This window comes from Trifolium pratense, linkage group LG5 (assembly GCF_020283565.1).
Source record: "Trifolium pratense cultivar HEN17-A07 linkage group LG5, ARS_RC_1.1, whole genome shotgun sequence".
Classification (NCBI taxonomy): domain Eukaryota; kingdom Viridiplantae; phylum Streptophyta; class Magnoliopsida; order Fabales; family Fabaceae; genus Trifolium; species Trifolium pratense.
The window spans coordinates 45,872,383-45,893,349 of NC_060063.1; the positions used below are offsets into that span (position 1 = coordinate 45,872,383).

Sequence of the window (20,967 nt, forward strand, 5' to 3'; positions counted from 1 at the left end):
TCTTCTCAAAATACAAATTTTCATAAAATATATCATAAAAAGAAAAATTGGACATCAAAATCATAATTTCCACAAGACATCTAAAGTTTTAGAGGCGACCTTGATGCAAAGCGGCGACTACCACTGGTGCGGTTAGCGATCACTAGATCAACAGATTGAGTCAAGAGCAATTATAATAAAAGTGAGGTTGAACACCACATCTTCACCAAAAATATTAAGAAATTGTGTTTATGGATCCTCTCCCTTGTTGCTCAACTTCCTCTCACTGTATTTACGCATTTTTTTTTTTAGTCTTTGCATCATTTTTTTTTGTTTTAGTCTCTGTATGTGTAAATCTTGTTGATTTTCGTCATGCCCATTAAAAAATAACTGCGTTTGTAGCTAATTAGCTACAATTAGCTACAAACGCAAACATGAGAGACGAAAATCAACAAGATTTACGCAAATAGATACTAAAACAAAAAAAAATGATATATGGACTAAAACTCAAAAAGCGCGTACATACAGGGACCAATGTGATATTTAAACCTATTAAAATATTATTTCTATATTACTACTCCTGTTCATTAAGGACAAAAGAAAGGATAAATTAACACATAGAGAAAATATATAAAACAAATAAACAAACAAATAAACAATCATGGAACAACAAAAAGACAAACAAATGGTTAATATTCAAGCCATGCATATATTCGTGAAATACAGTGGAACAGTTGGAGGCAATCTTTGTCTATCCATCTATTTTGTCTGATCAGTTTGTCAGATTCCTTATACACATGATTTTCCTTTTTGAGTCAGATTTGGATGGCTTTTCATTTCATTCATATATCATGATTATTATACTGCGTAGATATTATCCACACGATCCTTCTTGGATAGGCACCGCATGATTATTATTATCAATTATTAGTATATACTCGTCCGTCGTATAGGTAAAATATGATAATTTAAAATATGATTTTTCACATCCTGACCGCTAGTCAAAAAATAAAAAAATTTATGTTTTATTTGATTATTAATTATGAGAAAAAGAAAAAAGAGAGTAAATTAAATCCAATTTACTAATGAGAATAACTAAAAATAAATCTTAAAATGATAAAAACCAATTGCTTCTTTTTTATTTATAATTTGAGATTAAAAAAAGTAATTTTTTTTCTTCTTATAATGCGGATAATATTGGATAGATCTACACAAAACGCTGTCTTTTTTCAAGTGTCCCTATGCTATATTCCTTCGGATTTTCAATTTATTGAATAATTGATGTATCTAGGTAGTGTTTGGCCTGACTTTTTTCCAACTTAAAATCACTTAAAAGAAGAAGTAGGGCCAAACACTATTTCAAATAAGTACTACAATTAATAAGCAACTTATTTTTACAGTTGAAAATTGAATAAAAAGTAGATATTTAAAAAGTTAAAAATACCAACTTAATTTCAAACACGCCTAGCTTATTTTCCTTATCCCCTCTTCGATTCCCACCACCTGTATGTATTTTCTTTTATTTTAATTTTTTCTGACTTTGTTTCTTGCCATTTACGCTGTACCACTATCATTGAATTGTTTCTTTGTCCTAGCATGTGCTTGCAGTACATTACTTTTTAGCTAATTGCTACCATTTCTTTTCTAAAGGTGCTACCTTTGTGTTTTTTTAATGAAACGTATTAATTGGAGTATTCAGTTACGTTATATTTTTATTTTTTTGTTTCATGTTACTAGGGGTGCTTATGGTTCGGTTTGGATCGGTTTTGAGGTAAAAACTCATCTGATCCAAAAATAAATTTATTTGCGACTCGGTCCGGTTTTGGATGATAAATAAAAAAAATCCAATCCGATCTGATCCAATTTTATGCAGTTTAATTTGGATCGGTTTTTGGATATCCAAATTATAAATTGTAATTTTTTTTTACGAAATAAATATTAAGATATAACATATAATATATTAAAAATTAATATTTTGGAATGACAATTGTCAATTATATTAGAAACATATCGAAAGGTAAAAAATAAAATAAATTAAACTAACAAACAATATTAACAAAATTTAAAATAAACAAAAAATAGGATATTAACAAAATTTAAAATAAACAAAAAATAGGGAAATGCAATATATATTCATAATGATAAAAAGATAAATAAGGATTAAAATATATGTGCGATTTAGTTCGGTTTTGAAAAATCAATCCGAAATTCGATCCAGCGGTTTTCACAAAAGAAAATCCAAACACATCCAAAAATATTCGATTTTTTGCGGTTTTCGGTTTTTTTGGATCGGTTTGCGATTTTTATTTTAGATTGGTTTGGATTTGAGCATCCCTACATGTTACATTATATTTTTATTAACAAATGAAATGTTAATATTTAAATAACAGTATAAAATTGACAATAAATAAAATGAAATGGTAGTATTTAAATAATATTTTACTTATAAGTGTATTAATACTTGATTATTATGGCCTTTTAAAAAATTAAAAGATTGTTGCATTTAATAATATTTAAAGGTGTTTACTAACTATTTATTTACTACCAAACAACTTTAACTTTATCTTTTAAGTCAATATTTTCAACTTTAGCTTTAAGTTAACTTTTAAGTTCAAAAAAAGTCGGGCCAAACGAACCCTTAGTCTTTAATATAGATTAAATATATCAATTATTAAATGAATCTAAAAAAATAAATATTTGTATATAATTAAGACCGAATCAAATATTTTTAAAAGTTGCACGTTATTGTTTCGGATAAATGTTCACTGTGGCCCTAATAATATTTAAACTTGAAAGAATGGAGAAAAATTGATTAAGGGTCCGTTTGACCTAGTTTTTTTCCTCTTATTTTTACTTAAAAGTAAGAAGTTAGGCCAAACAACAATTTCTAAAAGCTATAGTGAAAAAGAAAAAAAAAACAGTTTCTATATTTTAGAAAAATAATAATATATTATCAAATATATCTTTTAACCCTATTATACTAAAAAAACAACAATTTTTAACTTTTTTTTTATAAAAAAAATTAAGATTTACCTAACAATATTAAATTTAGTTAAAAAGCTATTAATTCTAGCTTTATAATTAAAAGAACTTTTACAACTAAAAAAAACTAGGCCAAACGGACCCTAAGAATTATGATGTAAAAGTTGAAATTTTTCTTTAGAGATCCATTCTCACCCATCAATTAAATTTGTAATGTAGAAGGGCGTTTGGATTCGGTTTATTTTCGAGTTTATAAAAATAGCTTATGCAAATACATAAAGTTTTATATTAATTTATAAGTTTTTACTAATAAAAATTATATTTTTTAAGTTATTATTCTCATAAACTACATTAAAAAAATTATAATAATGCATAAAAGTTTATTTGTTTGCATAAGTTATTTTTGGATACGCTAAAAAATAAGTCAATCCAAACGGGCCATAGAAGAAATTAAATAAGTTTTTTTTTTGTTTATAATGAGCCGTAGATCGAACTAAACCTATATGGTACTACGTACCCAAACCTCTCACCACTAGACCAAACCTAGTGGCTTAATTAAATAAGCTTTTTGTGTAAAAGACAATATAATCATCATAAAAAAATGGCTACAAGATAAAAAACCTCCATCACTGAAAATGTGAGCTCACTGAAAATGATACATTTGATAATTCCTATAAAAATATTCTCTCAATAAAAATATTTTATCAATACCGTTGTTCTTTAATTATTTCACTCAAATTGAAAAAAAAAAATAAAAACCCTTAATTAGATGCACCTATAAAACTATTTTGACACTCTCTGCATGAGCTCGTACCACCACTTATTATAAACTAGTCACAAAATTGAAAAGCATGATGTTTACTACTTCTTTGTAACAATCATTGCTCTATGTTCTGTTCAGCTGAGGAGAGTAGCACAAACCATTAATTCAAACTCAACCTCCTAAAATGCCTTACTTTTGGAACTCAACAGGTAACTTCCATTCTTTTTCACTCTTTTTTGTACTATTTGATTTATGTATGTCACATCTATCATAGTTGTGAAATATTTCATATATTCAACAATAAATATTTCTTGCTCATGGAGTTCATGTTCTGATAAGTGTGAAGTCGATTAAGTCTCACATTATTATTTAGAAAAGTGGAGGTTGAACATTTTATAAGTTAAAAGATTCATAAATCCTATGCCATAAAGTTTTGGGTAAAGATGTGGTGTCTAACTTAGTTATATAGTTAAGTTGTTCTTAAGCCCAATGTGGATGATCCCTAGGATGCCCCCTCATGACCCAACAAGAGCGGAGAGATTCGAAAAGGCTTTGATCGGCTTCTTGTATCGAAAGTCAGTTTCTTTTCATATTGTTTGGATTAGCGGTGCAACTTGTTGTCCACTTATTTTCTATTATTATCCTAAATATATATATAAAGAAAATGATCTGTATGGCTAATATACGCTATTGGAATATTTTACCTTGTTTATTCCTTTCAAATGATGTCGATATATTTACACATTGTCTTACCAAAAATATATTTACACATTGTTGGCCAATTATCTTGGCTATATAACTGAATGGAAGAATTTCTAAAATATGTCACTAGGTATGTTCTAGTGGTGAAGACTTTGGGTAGGATGTATGATGTGAGAGAATTTCTAAAATATACTTGAAAGGATGCAATGATTAGTTTGAAATAATGTCTCTAATGGTTTAGTCTTGGAACCTTTTAAGAACAAGAGTGAATCATAACATTGTTTCATATTAACATTAAATGATATCTTTCAATGATTGATTCCTTTCATCAAATGATGAGTTTCTCTATAAATAGAGACACCCTTGAGGCAGAAAAGTTAAAAATTAGAAAATCATGAGATTCACGAGTCAGAAATTCTGCCGAAAATATTCCTAAGTCATTTCTTCATTTCTCTAGTGCACAAGAGTCATTGAAGGAACCTTATTCTGTAAATCTTCGCTGATCGATATGCTTGATATGAGTGTGCAATTCATGTCAAAGTTTCCAAAGTATCCTGAAGGGGATTCATCGGTTTATGCCATTTGCATCCGGTTTGCATGCATAAACTGGTGGGGGCGAATCGAACCTAAAGCTTAGTGTGTTCACATACGCTTTGGAATTTATGTGCAATATTCATCTTGTTCATGTATTTGCAACAGATCCCCCAACAAAAGTTCTCACATATGAGGTCTTAAGTTCAAACTTCACTAGATCTATTGTAAACAAAAAATAAAAAAATGTGATTGTGAAATTGGAGAAAAATGGAGTGGACTTGAGATTTGTAATTGTTTGCAAAAGAAAAAGTCCATGCAAAATTTGTGAAATCATAGAAAAAATTGTTCCGAAACTTATTACATATGATAAAGTTGCTTCGGTGAAGATAATTTAAAATAAGAGCTCTTAGATGTCCTAAACGATTGTGCCCTAACTCTTTGGATAAAACGGAAAAAGGTGGATGTTCTTGAGGTAGTGTGTGGGCTGGTGGATATAGGATAAAGCTCACCCAAGCTGTTACATCTTATTAATGGCATATGTCTGAAAATCGTTCACAGAAAAACCAAAGGGATAAAACACAACATAAACATCATTATCAATGGTAAATTTTCTAACAGATATGAGATTTTTAATTAGTTTTGATGCATGCAAGACATTGTTTAAGGGTTAAAGTTGAGTGATGGTTAATGCATTTCCGCAACAAATAACTAGAATATTATGACCACTACCAACAGTAATATGATTATTCATATTAGATTAAGATGTAAGATTACCTCCATTCACCGTCATGTGAAATGTGACAACTATGTACATGTACCATTGATCATCCGAAGGAGAAATAGAGAGCGTGTGCATAACATCTTGAATGCCAGTCGGTGCATATGATGGTTGTGCAGCCGCGCTACATGTGCCTGTTGAGGTTATTTATATGTTTTTATTCAACATTATAGAACATTGATTAATTGTTTCTCTTTGATGGTTTATATATATGCAGGTGAAATTTCTGAGCCACTGCTAGCTCAAAAAGTTGAAAGAAAACAAACAGGACTAGGCCATGCTACTTTCCAAAGCAAGTTGATTTTCTCTTGGGTTAATTCTTTACTCAATTTAGGTTACTCAAAGCCACTAGCTCTTGAAGACATACCTTCCCTTGTTTCTGAAGATGAATCAAACATGGCCTATCAAAAATTTGTTCATGCTTGGGAGTCCCTTGTTAGAGAGAGGGGGAAAAATAATACAAAGAGTTTAGTTCTATGGTCTATAGTTAGAACTTACTTAAAAGAAAACTTATTAATAGCATTTTATGCATTAATCAGAACTATTTCTGTTGTAGTTTCACCTTTAATATTATATGCTTTTGTTAACTACTCTAATAGGACTGAGGAAGATCTTAAAAAAGGTCTTTCCATAGTTGGTTTTTTGATTGTCTCAAAAGTATTTGAGTCTTTGCCTCAAAGACATTGGGTTTTTAATTCAAGGAGATCAGGAATGAAAATGAGATCAGCTCTTATGGTGGCAGTTTACCAAAAGCAGCTAAGGCTTTCTAGCTCTGCAAGAACACGACACTCGGCTGGTGAAATTGTGAATTACATTGCAGTTGATGCATATAGAATGGGAGAATTTCCATGGTGGTTTCATACAACATGGACTTCTGCATTGCAACTTATACTTTCGATTGGTGTTCTTTTTGGTGTTGTTGGTATCGGTGCTCTTCCTGGTTTAGTACCTCTTTTCATCTGTGGACTTCTGAATGTACCACTTGCAAGGATCCTACAAAATTGTCAGCTACAATTTATGATTGCACAGGATGAGCGTCTTCGATCGACTTCAGAGATTCTGAATAGTATGAAGATTATTAAGTTACAATCATGGGAAGAAAAATTCAAGAACTTAGTTGAGTCACTACGCGATAAAGAGTTTGTATGGTTATCTAAGACACAGTTCCTGAAAGCTAATAATTCATTTCTTTATTGGATGGCTCCTACAGTTGTTTCTGCTGTTGTTTTCCTTGGATGTGCTGTTACCAAGAGTGCACCTTTGAATGCTGAAACCATTTTCACAATTCTTGCAACATTGAGAAACATGGGAGAACCTGTTAGAATGATCCCTGAGGCTCTATCTATTATGATTCAAGTTAAGGTTTCGTTTGATCGTCTTAATAAGTTTTTGCTTGATGAAGAACTAAACAATGATGATAGTAAAAGAAACTTGCAGCAATGTTCGGTTAATGCTGTGGAAATTCAAGATGGCAACTTCATCTGGGATCATGAATCTGTCTCTACAACTCTAAAAGATGTGAATCTAGAAATCAATCGAGGACAGAAAATTGCAATTTGTGGACCTGTTGGAGCCGGAAAATCGTCACTTTTGTATGCAATACTTGGAGAGATTCCTATGATTTCAGGAACTGTAAGTTATTAAATATAATATATTTAACTTTTTATAATGCAATTCAAATTAATAAACATGGTATCCGAAACTTGTTCACCCCTATGATATTGGAAAACAGGTTAATGTAGGTGGCACACTAGCCTATGTCTCTCAATCTGCTTGGATACAAAGTGGAACAGTTCGAGATAATATACTCTTTGGCAAGCCAATGGACACAGCAAGATACGAGAAAGCAATTAAAGCTTGTGCCTTAGATAAGGATATAAGTGACTTTAGCCATGGTGATCTTACAGAAATTGGTCAAAGAGGAATCAACATGAGTGGAGGACAAAAGCAAAGGATTCAACTAGCTAGATCAGTCTACTATGACGCTGATATCTATCTCCTTGATGATCCTTTCAGTGCAGTTGATGCACATACAGCTGCAATATTATTCAATGTAAGGAAATATCACTTTTATCATGTTAATTACTCCCTCCACTCCAAAATAAGTGTCGTTCAATGAAAGAATGTTGCAATTTTACAAAAGTATCCTTACTAACTACTGATAATTAACCATTGTCATAATTTAGGGATAGTATGAAAAAAAGAATTAATGTTACTTTGAAAGAGCATTATGATATGTATTTTAAAACATTTTTTACATGGTTAAATGACACTTATTTTGCAATGGAGGCAGTATAATAAAACTGTAACTCATTTTGTTGTATCAAACTAACTGCATCTACAACAATACTACAGGATTGTGTTATGACTGCTTTAAGAAATAAAACAGTCATTCTAGTTACTCATCAAGTGGAGTTTCTCTCACAAGTTGATTCTATCTTGGTAAACTATTTCATTTGGATTCCTATATTAAATTACATTTGAGCATAATTAACATGATGAACTCAAATTCTAGGTAATGGAAGGTGGAAAAGTTATTCAATCAGGTAGTTATGAGAATCTTCTGACAGCTGGAACAGCCTTTGAACTACTTGTGAATGCTCATAAAGACACAATTACTGACTTGAATCAAGATCATTCAAATCAAAATGGCTTTGAAAATGAGGTTTTGACTAAAACTCAAAGTGAGGGAGAGATTTCTAGTATCAAGGGACCAATTGGTACACAGCTTACACAAGAGGAAGAAAAAGTGATTGGTAATGTTGGATGGAAGCCATTCTGGGATTATATTAACTATTCAAAAGGGACATTCATGCTGTGTTCGATTATTTTAGTACATTCTGTTTTTGTGGCTTTCCAGACTGCCTCAACCTTTTGGCTTGCTATAGCCATTGAAATTCCAAAAGTAACTAATGCCACCTTGATTGGAGTTTATGCATTAATTTCTTTTTCTGGTGTTGTTTTTGTTTATGTAAAATCTTACTTGACTGCACTTTTGGGATTAAAAGCTTCTACTGCTTTCTTCTCAAGCTTCACTACATCTATCTTCAATGCTCCGATGGTTTTCTTTGATTCAACTCCTGTTGGAAGAATTTTAACTAGAGTAAGATTTCTTCATTCCTAATCAAGAAATATAATCTATATATTTTCTTTTTGGTCATTCGTTAGTTATTACTAATACGGATCAACATTTTCTTCTCTTGTGCAGGCTTCTTCAGATTTAAGTATTTTGGACTTTGATATACCTTATTCCATCACCTTTGTAATATGTGTAGGAATTGAAATTTTGGTGATGATTTGTATAATGGTTTCAGTCACGTGGCAAGTTCTCATTGTTGCTGTTCCTGCACTGGTTGCATCAATATTCGTTCAGGTTTCTTATCCACTTTCTATATTTTCTTGATTATCTATTCTCTTTCCATGGTGATATTAAGAACTTAATCTCATTTCCTCCTGTATTTATTCTTCTAAAAGCAATATTATCAAGCCACTGCAAGTGAACTAATACGGATCAATGGAACAACCAAAGCTCCAGTCATGAATTTTGCAGCTGAGACATCACTTGGAGTGGTTACTGTACGAGCATTCAACATGGCAGACAGATTTTTCAAAAACTACTTACAACTTGTGGACACAGATGCCTCACTGTTCTTTCACTCTAATGTGACAATCGAATGGGAAATTTTAAGGATTGAAGCACTTCAAAATTTGACTGTCATCACTGCAGCTTTGTTGCTTATTCTACTACCTCAGGGATATGTATCCCCAGGTAAAAATATAATATGTGAAAAATTGCACATACAGTACTTTAAGTTTGACATTTTCCAGGATTGGACCTTTAAGTTTTTTTCATATTGGTCCTTTAAGTCTCGTTACACAAAGTTTCCCTTTTTTTGAACTCCCGTCACAAAAATATACATGTGACCATTATGGGTGTTATGTGGATTAAGCGGCACTGATTGGACTTGTAAACATATACCACAATTAACTTTAATAGTTTCTAAGTGATATTCTTCCTCGTGCTATAGACCCTTGTTTATTCCTCAAATCCACCAACAAACCAAAAAATTCAGTGAACCAGAAAATCCATCAATGAACCTGAATTTGTAGATATTTTCCCTCATCCCTAAATTTAAAGAACCAATCCAATAAAAATGACAAACTTAAAGAACTGCAGGGGCAATCCTGCCAAAAGTAACAATTACCATGATAAGATGTTGTCCATGCTAATAACTCCTTTTCTGTGCAGGACTTGTGGGACTGTCACTCTCTTATGCTTTTACCTTGACAGCAGGCCAAATATTTTGGACTAGATGGTTTTCCAACTTATCAAACTATATTATATCTGTTGAAAGAATCAAGCAATTCATTCGCATACCAGCTGAGCCTCCTGCTATTGTGGATGGAAACCGACCTCCATCTTCATGGCCGTCCAAGGGCAAGATTGATCTTCAAGGCTTAGAGGTAATGTTCCATCCATGTCTTCTTTTCCACCTCAATTTCAACTAGACATAAAAATTTGGTATGATGCCTGTTTTTTGTACATTGGTTTCAGATTCGATATCGCCCTAATGCTCCGTTAGTCCTCAAGGGAATCACTTGTACATTTAAAGAAGGGAGCAGGGTAGGAGTTGTTGGAAGGACTGGCAGTGGAAAAAGTACACTGATTAGTGCTTTGTTTCGCCTAGTTGAGCCTTCAAAAGGTGATATCTTTATTGATGGGGTGAACATATGCTCATTGGGGTTGAAGGATTTGAGAATGAGGCTTAGCATAATCCCTCAAGAACCAACTCTTTTCAAGGGAAGCATTAGGACAAACCTGGATCCTCTAGGCCTGTACTCAGATGATGAAATATGGAAGGTGAACTATCTAACTTTACATGATAAAAAAAGATGTAGGTATTGAATGTAGTTAAATTTTACAGGAGCCATTCAATAAGCACCAGTTTGGTTTTATTCGATTTGTGTGTTTAGGCCGTGGAGAAATGTCAGCTTAAGGAAACAATAAGCAAGCTACCAAGTCTCCTGGACTCTTCAGGTCAGTCTTTGGCAACCAAGTCACCTATAACATGTTTTATCCGCTATTTCTTTTACCAAAATGAGTCTTAGTAGATGCCTTTTTAAGCATAAATAGACTATGAAAGTCTAATTTTTTATAAGTTTTGCAGTGAATGATGAAGGTGGAAATTGGAGCTTAGGACAACGCCAATTGTTTTGTCTTGGAAGAGTTCTACTGAAGAGAAACAGAATTCTTGTTTTGGATGAAGCTACTGCATCCATTGACTCTGCCACAGATGTCATTCTACAAAGAGTGATTAGACAAGAATTTGCAGAATGCACAGTTATAACTGTGGCTCATAGAGTTCCAACTGTAATAGACAGTGACATGGTCATGGTTTTATCCTATGGTAAGTTAATCCCTTAATTTTTCTTTATTTTCTTTATTTTATATATGCTACTACTTCTATTTTCTAGTACTATTTGTTGCCTCATAATTTTTTGTTGGTTATTAAAGGGAAATTGGTGGAATATGACGAGCCCTCAAAGCTAATGGACACCAACTCTTCGTTTTATAAGCTGGTAGCTGAATATTGGTCCAGTTGCAGGAAGAATTCCTTCACAAATATTAGCAGCCAGCAGCAATGAATAATGAGTTTATGGAAAATAAATATTGGTCCAGTTGAAAGAAAATGGTTGACATGTAAGTAGTTATGAGCCAGAAGAATAAAGGGGGAAAATGGTTGACATCTAAGTAGTTATGAGCCAGAATATTTAGGTTTTGTCTGATGCTGCATGCATCTTTTTCACTTTTGAGTCATATTGCTTGGCTTCATTGTGATGCAAGCATATGCATATTATATTGCGTTTGATATCACCCAAACAATCCTTCTTTCATACCCTGTTATGCACCAATGGGATTCACACAAAACTTTGTGGTTTTTAAGTGTCCTATGCTGGTTTGGAAGAATATGACTCCCTCTATGTCATAAAGATTGGGAGATGAAAAGTAGTATTGGTTTGACTGAACTACGGTGAGTCACTGTGATTTTAGCAAAAATTATGTTTTGAAGCTTTAACAAAATCACCATGTTACTATAAGTTTGTCAAATCTTTCATGCACACATTTAGAATATTTATTTGTTATGCGTATTTTTTTATTAATATATTTTTATTTATTGTATCTCAACACCTAACTACTATAATATTTGTATGTCAAATGTGAGTAAGAGTCTCACATCAGATGAAGAAGTAAGACCCTTCATTTTGATACACCAATTATCCTATGTACTTCCTTTGAGAAGTAGAACTTGGAAGATTGTCACTCTAATGCTCCTAAGATTATGAAAGAATTTCTTATCAGAACCTAAGTTCTGATACTACATTTTTGGAAAAGGAGAAGATTTAGTATGTGAGCATTTAGGAGGAATAGAGGAGAGAATACTTTACTGCATAGTTACTCGCTTAGTTTACAAATGACAAGTCCTCTCCTATCAATAGATTGTTCTACACACTTCAAGACAGATGCACATTTTTCTCAACTAAGTATTATTCTACCAATCTACTTCTACACCTCTCTAAAACTCTTTTTTTGGACTACACCACTAAAATCAAAATGGGCCTAACACTTAATTAGTCCAATGGACCAAATCAAGTTTATAATCCAACATCTTTATCTAAAAACTTTAAGACATTAGGTGCATGAGTCCTATCACTTATATGTTGTTGAACATCCTCTTCTTCATCTAATATGGAATACTTACTCAATAATCTCCCTTTCATGTGTGATTCTATCCATTCATGTGAGTATGCTCTCCCTCAAGCAGAAGTTTTTCGATTCACATACATTTGCACCACCGTTGGAACACAACATCAACGAGACAGATCACCTGATCATCATTATTAGGAAGATTTTCAATACAAGGAACCAATGAAACCATCAACTATTATACTGATGCGAGTCATATTTACCTAATGTGGTGTATCAAGAGAATACATCCTCTTTGTCAAAAAAAAAAAAAAAAAAAATACATCCTCTTTAAGACATTAATTTGACATACAAAATTATATATCCTTTTTTTTTTCCATTAAGTGCGACACAGACTTAAAGATCAAAAGAAAAAATGTGGTGTATCAAACAAGATATAATCATTTGTCTTAAAAAAAACTACAAAAATTCAAGGAGTCATATTTACCCTTTATTCTTCTGGGCTCATAACTGCTGAGATGTCAACTATTTTCCTTCAGTTTATGTGATAATCTTTATTTTCCATAAACTCATTATTCATTGCTGCTGGCTGCTAATATTTGTGAAGGAATTCTTCCTGCAACTCGACCAATATTCAGCTACCAGCTTAGAAAATGAAGAGTTTGTGTCCATTAGCTTTGAAGGCTCATCATATTCCACCAATTTCCCTTCAATAACCAACCAAAAGTTATGAGGCAACAGATAGTACTACTAGAAAACAGAAGTAGTAGCATATATAAAAAGGAAAATATAAAAAGAATAAGGAATAAGAAATTAACATACCATAAGATAAAACCATGACCATGTCGCTGTCTATTACAGTTGGAACTCTATGAGCCACAGTTATAACTGTGCATTCTGCAAATTCTTGTCTAATCACTCTTTGTAGAGTGGCATCTGTGGCAGAGTCGATGGATGCAGTAGCTTCATCCAAAACTAGAATTCTGTTTCTCTTAAGTAGAACTCTTCCAAGACAAAACAATTGGCGTTGTCCTAAGCTCCAATTTCCACCTTCATCACTCACTGCAAAACTTAAAAAGAGTGAGACTTTCATAGTCTATTTATTGATTCAAAAGTCATCTACTGAGACTCATTGTGGTAAAAAAAATAGCAGATAAAGCATGATATAGATGGTTTCCAAAGAATGACCTGAAGAGTCCAGGAGACTTGGTAGCTTGCTGATTGTTTCCTTAAGCTGACATTTCTCCACAGCCTAAACACACAAATCAAATATAACCAAGCTGTTGCTTAATTAATGGCTCATGTCAAATTTAATTACATTCAATAGCTACGTCGTATTTTATCATGTAAAGTTAGTTAGTTCACCTTCCATATTTCATCATCTGAGTACAGGCCTAGAGGATCCATGTTTGTCCTAATGCTTCCCTTGAAAAGAGTTGGTTCTTGAGGGATTATGCTTAGCCTTGTTCTCAAATCCTTCAACCCCATTGAGCATATGTTCATCCCATCAATGAGAATATAACCTCTTGAAGGCTCAACTAAGCGAAACAACGCGCTAATCAGTGTACTTTTTCCACTTCCTGTCCTTCCAACAACTCCTACCCTACTCCCTTCTTTAAAGGTACAAGTGATTCCCTTAAGGACTAATGGAGCATTAGGACGATATCTAATCTGAAGACAATGTAAAAAGGAGGCATCAGAATAGAATTTTTCTGTTCACTTCAGAAATAAAAAGGAGAAAACTGAAAGTAGACGTAGAACAACATACATGTTGTATAGTTATAACATAAGGAAATATTTCTTTAAGAGTCTTAGTCTATATATTGTAGCCTTTTGGCATTGTTTAAATGAGATTCAATTAATATTGCAAGTTGATATAAGAGCTTAATCTAGATTTGTTGTTAGACTACCTGCATCACTTTACACGTTAGTTTTGTGGAGTTGAGTTAGACGATAAAACCAACATTACCTCCAAACCTTGGAGGTCAATCTTGCCCGTGGAAGGCCATGAAGATGGAGGTCGGTTGTTATCCACAATAGCTGGAGGCTCAGCTGGTATGTGAATGAATTGCTTGATTCTTTCAACCGAGATAATATAGTTAGATAGATTGGAAAACCATCTAGTCCAATTTATTTGGTTTCCTGTCAAGGTAAAAGCATAGGAAAGAGACAGTCCAACAAGGCCTGCACAGAACAGGAGAGTTGCCAATAGTTATTACTTATTAGCTAGCTTGACACATTTCACACATATTAAGAAAAGTTGGTAGTGTTATTAATGTGCAAATTTGGTGTATCAATGTTACAAAATTTCCCTTTGCTCATTGATATATTAGGAAAAAAAATTAATAAATGTAAGTAATTTAAAAAAATGTTTATACTTAGGTACAATGTTTTTTTTTTAATCAGGGACTTATAATTAAGGACAATGGTAGTATATTATTACCTGGGGATACATATCCTTGAGGTAGTAGAATAAGCAACAAAGCTAAAGTGATGACAGTCAAATTTTGAAGTGCTTCAATCCTTAAAACTACCCATTCCATTGTCACATTAGAGTGAAAAAACAGTGAGGCATCTGTGTCCACGAGTTTTAAGTAGTTTTCGAAAAATCTATCTACCATTTTGAATGCTCTTATGGTAACCACACCAAGTGATGTCTCAGCTGCAAAATTCATGACTGGAGCTTTGGTGATTCCATTGATCCGTATTAGTTGAGTTGCAGTGGCTTGATAATATTGCTTTTAGGAAAGAGAAAATAAAGAAGATTAATAAGTGCTTAATCTAACGATGTAAAGTGAATGGATAATCAATAAAAATTGGGAATTGGATGATAAACCTGAATGAATATTGATGCAACCATTGCAGGAACAGCAACAATGAGAACTTGCCATGTGACAGAAACCATTACACAAATTATCACCAAAATTTCAATTGCTATAGATGCTACAAAGGTGATGGAACAAGGTATATCAAAGTCCAAAATACTCAAATCTGATGAAGCCTGCACAGGAGGGTTATCAAATAGTAATGGCTAATGAATGAACAGAAAGAAAAAATATAGATTATATTTCTTGATTAGGAATGAAGAAATCTTACTCTAGTTAAAATTCTTCCTACAGGAGTTGAATCAAAGAAAAGCATTGGGGCTTTGAAGATAGCTGTGGTGAAGCTTGAGAAGAAAGCAGTAGAAGCTTTTAATCCCAAAAGTGCGGACAAGTAAGATCTTACATAAACCAAACCAGAACTAGAAAACGAAACTAATGCATAAACACCAATCAAGGTGGTGTTAGTTATTTTTGGAATTTCAATGGCTATAGCAAGCCAAAAAGTTGATGCAATCTGCAAAGCCAAAAAACCAGATTGTGCTAAAATAATCAAACACAGCATGAATGTCCCATTGGAATAATTAATATAATCCCAGAACGGCTTCCATCCAACATTACCAATCACTTTTTCTTCCTCTTGTGTAAGCTGTGTGCCAATTGGTCCCTTGATATTAGAAATCTCTCCCTCACTTTGGTTTTTTGTCAAAACCTCATTTTCAGAACCTTTATTTTCATGATTTTGATTCAAGTCAGTAATTGTGTCTTTATGAGCACTCACAAGCAGTTCAAAGGCTGTTCCAGCTGTCAGGAGATTCCCATAACTACCTGATTGAATAACTTTTCCACCCTCCATTATCTAGAATTTGATTTCATCATGTTAATTATGCTCAAATGCAATTTAATATAGGAATCCAAATGAAATGATTTACCAATATAGTATCAACTTCTGAGAGAAACTCCACTTGATGAGTAACTAGAATCACTGTTTTCTCTCTTAAAGCAGTCATGACACAATCCTGATAGTTTGATACAACAAAATAAGGAAAGCAAATATTGTAATGCTTTTTTAACATGATGTCAAATAACCGATTATCCCAAAAGCTTAAGGTGTTAGGATAGAGCCACATCAATGGTTTTATATTATTTCTAACACATGACATTAATAATGTTTTTTTCAGTCTATCCCTAATTTATAGTTGTTCTTAATTTGCATGAATGATCTAGGACGACACATATTTTGGAAAGGAGAGATTAATTAACATGATAAAAGTGATATTTGCTTACATTGAATAGTATTGAAGTTGTATGTGCATCAACTGCACTGAAAGGATCATCAAGGAGATAGATATCAGCATCATTGTAGACTGCTCTAGCTAGTTGAATCCTTTGCTTTTGTCCTCCACTCATGTTGATCCCTCTCTGACCAATTTCTGTAACATCACCATGGCTAAAATCATTGATATCCTTATCTAAGGCACAAGCTTTAATTACTTTCTCATATCTTGTTTTGTCCATTGGCTTGCCAAAGAGTATATTATCTTGAACTGATCCACTTTGTATCCAAGACGATTGAGACACATAGGCTAATGTGCCATCAACGTTAACCTGTTTTCCATTATCGAAAAATATCATAGTGGTGAAGAAGTTTCAGATACTAATACTATCTTTATTCATTTGAATTTGGCATTATAAGAAATTAAATTTGTTTTCTATTTAGTAACTTACAGTTCCTGAAATCTTAGGAATCTCTCCAAGTATCGCATACAAAAGTGACGATTTTCCAGCTCCAACTGGTCCACAAACTGCAATTTTCAGTCCCCGTTTGATTTCTAAATTCACGTCTTTTAAAGTTGAGGAGACAGATTCGTGATCCCAAATGAAGTTGCCATCTTGAATTTCCACAGCATTAACCAAACATTGCCGTAAGTTTCTTTCACTATCAATATTATTTAGTTCTTCATCAAGAAAAAATATATTAAGACGATCAAACGAAACCTTAACTTGAATCATAATAGATAGTGCCTCAGGGATCATTCTAACAGGTTCTCCCATGTTCTTCAATGTTGCAATAACTGTGAAAATGGTTTCAGCATTCAATGGTGCACTCCCGGTAACAGCACATCCAAGGAAAACAACAGCAGAAACAACCGTAGGAGACATCCAATAAAGAAATGAATTAGTAGCTTTCAGTATTTGTGCCTTAGACAACCAAACAAACTCTTTATTGCGTAGCGACTCAACTAAGTTCTTGAATTTTTCTTCCCATGATTGTAACTTAATGATCTTCATACTGTTCAGAATCTCTGAAGTTGATCGGAGACGCTCGTCCTGTGCAATCATAAACTGTGACTGACACTTTTGCATGATCTTTGCAAATGGTACATTGAGAAGTCCACATATAAGAAGAGGGACTAAACCAGGAAGAGAACCATTACCAACAACACAAAAAAGTACACCAATAGAAAGAACAAGTTGCAATGCAGAAGTCCATGTTCTATGAAACCACCATGGAAATTCTCCCATTCTATATGCATCAACTGCAATGTAATTCACAATTTCGCCAGCCGAGTGCCTTGTCCTTGCCGAGCTAGAAAGCTTTAACTGCTTTCGATAAACTGCCACCATCAGAGCTGATCTCATTTTCATTCCTGATCTCCTTGAGTTAAAAAACCAATGTCTTTGCGACAAAGACTCGAACACCTTGGTGACAATCAAAAAACCAACTATAGAAAGACCTTTTTTAAGATCTTCCTCAGTTCTATTCGAGTAGCTAACAAATGCATACAATATTAGAGATGAAACTACAACAGCAATAGTTCTGATTAATGCGTAAAATGCAATTAATAAATTTTCTTTCAAGTAAATTCTAACTATAGACCAAAGAACCAAACTCTTTGTATTGTTCTTAGTCCTCTCTCTAACAAGTGATTCCCAAGCATCAACAAATTTTTGATAAGCCATGTTTGATTCATCTTCAGAAACAAGAGAAGGTATATCTTCAAGACCGAGTGGCTTCGAGTAACCTAAACTGATTAAAGAATTAATCCAACAGAAAATCAACTTGCTGAAGAAATTAGCATGACCTAATCCTGTTTGATTAGTTTCAATTTTTTGACCTAATAGTGGCTCAGATAAACCTTCTTGAACACTATTATTTCCTAAATAACCAACATTTTTGAAAGCACAATACAAAAGAAGAAAATGTACAAGCCACTGTACAATATCTAAAGCTTCAATTGCATGATTTTTTATCAGAATTTCAATGTTGATAACTGAAACCAATACACATGAAGATAACCACCATATAGAGTTTAATATTCTAATCCATTTGACTCTTTGAACAATCAAAGAAACTGCAAAAGAACTCCAAATGAATCCTTTGATAATGCAAGTTAACCAATTCAATTTCTCAGAGTAATCAGTTTTTGCTATGAGATTCCACAATCCAATACCGAAAAATGCAATGCTAATAATTCCACAACAAATTGAAACAATAAGGAAAATCCAGAATTTTCTGTGGCTTTCATTTGTAGAAGTTTTTCTGATTATAGTGATAATCAAAGATATAAAGTAGACACATAGAAAGAGTATATTGATTGTGTCTATTAAGCTCCTTTGAGAACATAAAGAATTGAAATCAAAATTCTTCAGACAAATCCATGAAATTTCACCTGCATATATATAATCCATTAAATTCAAATAAAATATATGCACACTTAGAGTAGCTAGTGTAGTTTTTAATTTTGCAATACTTAGAGTTACATAGTAAAAAAATGTGTTTAAACATTACATGAAGACATCAACTTCATGTACAAGAAATCATGAAGAGTGAAAAAGAATGGAAGTTACCAATTGAGTTCAAAACATTGTTACATGAAGGCATTTTTGAAGGTTCAATTTTGAATGGTTTGTGCTACTCTTTTGAGCAGAACAGAACATACTCTGAGCTGTGATTATTACAAAGAAGTAGTGAACCACAATGGTGAGTGGGAAATGAGTCACAAATGCTTTAATGTATCCATAATTTGAACTTTATAGATTAAATTGTTAAATCAAAATTAATTTTTTAAGTTAATGATATGTTAATTATTTTTTTTTATATATATAGACGAAATGACAATCATTATAAATTCACACACACAAATGAGGATCCCAGGTTCGAACTCCGGTCATAACGTCCAACCTAACAATTTTGATATTTTTTTGTCTGTTAAAATAGGACTTGTGGACTGATAAGTTAATGTTTAACCATGATATATCATAAAAAATAGGGTTAAATATGATTTTGATCCCTATAATTTTCCAGAATTTTCATTTTAGTTCCTGTAGATTTTTTTCACACTTTTTAGTCCATAAAGTTTTTTCATTCAACTCATGCATGTCATTTTAAATTTTAAATTTTTTTTCTGCGGTCATTTTTAATACATTATATGAATCTTTATTACAAAAGTTTAAATTTTTTAAACAAAATATGAATTAAATATGATTTTTTTTAGTTTTTTGCACATAAATAATTCATCTTATGTTAAAAAAATCTAAATTTTTATCAGAGATGTTCTTATAATATTATAAACACGAATACAAAAAATCATTCAAAAATGTAAAAGTATCCACGAGTTGAATAAAAAATAGTGACTAAAAACATTGATAGAAAAAACTTCATGGACTAAAAAGTGTGGAAAAAAATCTTCAAAAACTAAAATAAAAATTCTATGAAACTATAAGGACCAAAAACATATTTAACCCTAAAAAATATTACTTGAAACATGCGACGTGATAAAAATGCAGTATTTAATTTGGTAACGAAAAACTTCTATGGATAAAGTTTAAAGAAAAATTTTAGAGGAATTATAAAAGTGAAAATCGGTTCTCTACCAAAAAAAAAAAAGTAAAAATCGGTATTTTCACAAAGCAATCATATTTATGGAAATAAAAAAATGAGCAAAGCAATCATATTTTCAAAACTTGAGGATTCTCCTCCCTCGATCAAGGATTTTTTTTCTAGCCGATGTAATGGGGATTACTTCCCATAGATTGATTCCAGTGTAATTTTTTCTTCGAGTTTAGGTCTCTCTTTTTTTTGGTTTACTGTTTAGGCCCTCTCTACTAACAAAAAAAAATCAGAATCTATTACTAGTATATTAAAATTGATTACGATCAAAGTTCCTAAGTTATTCTTATTGCTTTTAATCACGTTCACGTCTCAAGTTTTATATCCTTCATTGTAATTTTACTAAAAAAATATATAGAAAAAATATAAGATAAATATATATATATATATATATATATATATAAATGATATGCTTAAAAATATGAACAAAATAAATTATAGATAGAAACAAAACAGAAAAATATAAAAAGAAACCGCATAAAAATAAGAATATAGAAATAATTAATAAAAAAACAATACTTTATAAAAAAAAAACATAAACAATATTTTTCATAAAAAAAAGAAAAGAAACATAAACAATATTATTATCAAGTTTACTACTAATCACTAATAATAATAAAGTAAATTACTAAATTACCCTAAATATTCCTAATAAAAGTTATAATTTTTTATTAAAATTATACACATGACTATTATTTATCACTGAAACATAAATAATTGAATAAATAAATTTACAAGAAATAACACAATAATTTCATTTATATTTTAACAATATTATATAATAATTTTTTAAATATTTAATTCTAT

At 32.0% G+C, this 20,967-nt stretch overlaps 2 protein-coding genes across 2 annotated transcripts; one reads left to right on the forward strand and one right to left on the reverse strand.

The window, feature by feature from the left end:
- Positions 1-3,664: 3,664 nt before the first annotated feature.
- LOC123884137 (ABC transporter C family member 8-like) lies at positions 3,665-11,919 on the forward strand. Its single transcript, XM_045933151.1, has 12 exons — positions 3,665-3,933; positions 5,956-7,370; positions 7,471-7,791; positions 8,094-8,180; positions 8,254-8,841; positions 8,947-9,111; positions 9,213-9,507; positions 9,988-10,202; positions 10,294-10,599; positions 10,713-10,776; positions 10,907-11,146; positions 11,254-11,919. The coding sequence occupies exons 1-12, from the start codon at positions 3,909-3,911 to the stop codon at positions 11,382-11,384; spliced, it is 3,852 nt and encodes a 1,283-aa protein (XP_045789107.1). The 5' UTR covers positions 3,665-3,908; the 3' UTR covers positions 11,385-11,919.
- A 110-nt stretch (positions 11,920-12,029) lies between these two features.
- Positions 12,030-19,298, reverse strand: LOC123884135 (ABC transporter C family member 8-like). The gene is made up of 13 exons (XM_045933148.1): positions 19,119-19,298; positions 16,995-18,940; positions 16,554-16,874; positions 16,199-16,285; positions 15,541-16,125; positions 15,281-15,445; positions 14,888-15,182; positions 14,414-14,628; positions 13,810-14,115; positions 13,633-13,696; positions 13,267-13,506; positions 12,932-13,151; positions 12,030-12,625 (listed from the first exon to the last, which is right to left on the reverse strand). The coding sequence occupies exons 1-12, from the start codon at positions 19,150-19,152 to the stop codon at positions 13,021-13,023; spliced, it is 4,389 nt and encodes a 1,462-aa protein (XP_045789104.1). The 5' UTR covers positions 19,153-19,298; the 3' UTR covers positions 12,030-12,625; positions 12,932-13,020.
- Positions 19,299-20,967: the final 1,669 nt, after the last annotated feature.

Bases quoted from the DNA above. Each gene is read 5' to 3' on its own strand.
- LOC123884137 (XM_045933151.1), top strand. From the start codon at position 3,909: ATGCCTTACTTTTGGAACTCAACAG. The intron at 9,112-9,212 runs GTTTCTTATCCA...TTCTTCTAAAAG, and splicing joins TTGCATCAATATTCGTTCAG to CAATATTATCAAGCCACTGC. The intron at 9,508-9,987 runs GTAAAAATATAA...TTTTCTGTGCAG, and splicing joins TCAGGGATATGTATCCCCAG to GACTTGTGGGACTGTCACTC.
- LOC123884135 (XM_045933148.1), bottom strand. From the start codon at position 19,152: ATGCCTTCATGTAACAATGTTTTGAACTCAATTG. The intron at 15,446-15,540 runs GTAAGATTTCTT...CCTCCTGTGCAG, and splicing joins TAGGAAGAATTTTAACTAGA to GCTTCATCAGATTTGAGTAT. The intron at 14,629-14,887 runs GTAATAATATAC...TGTTCTGTGCAG, and splicing joins TCAAGGATATGTATCCCCAG to GCCTTGTTGGACTGTCTCTT.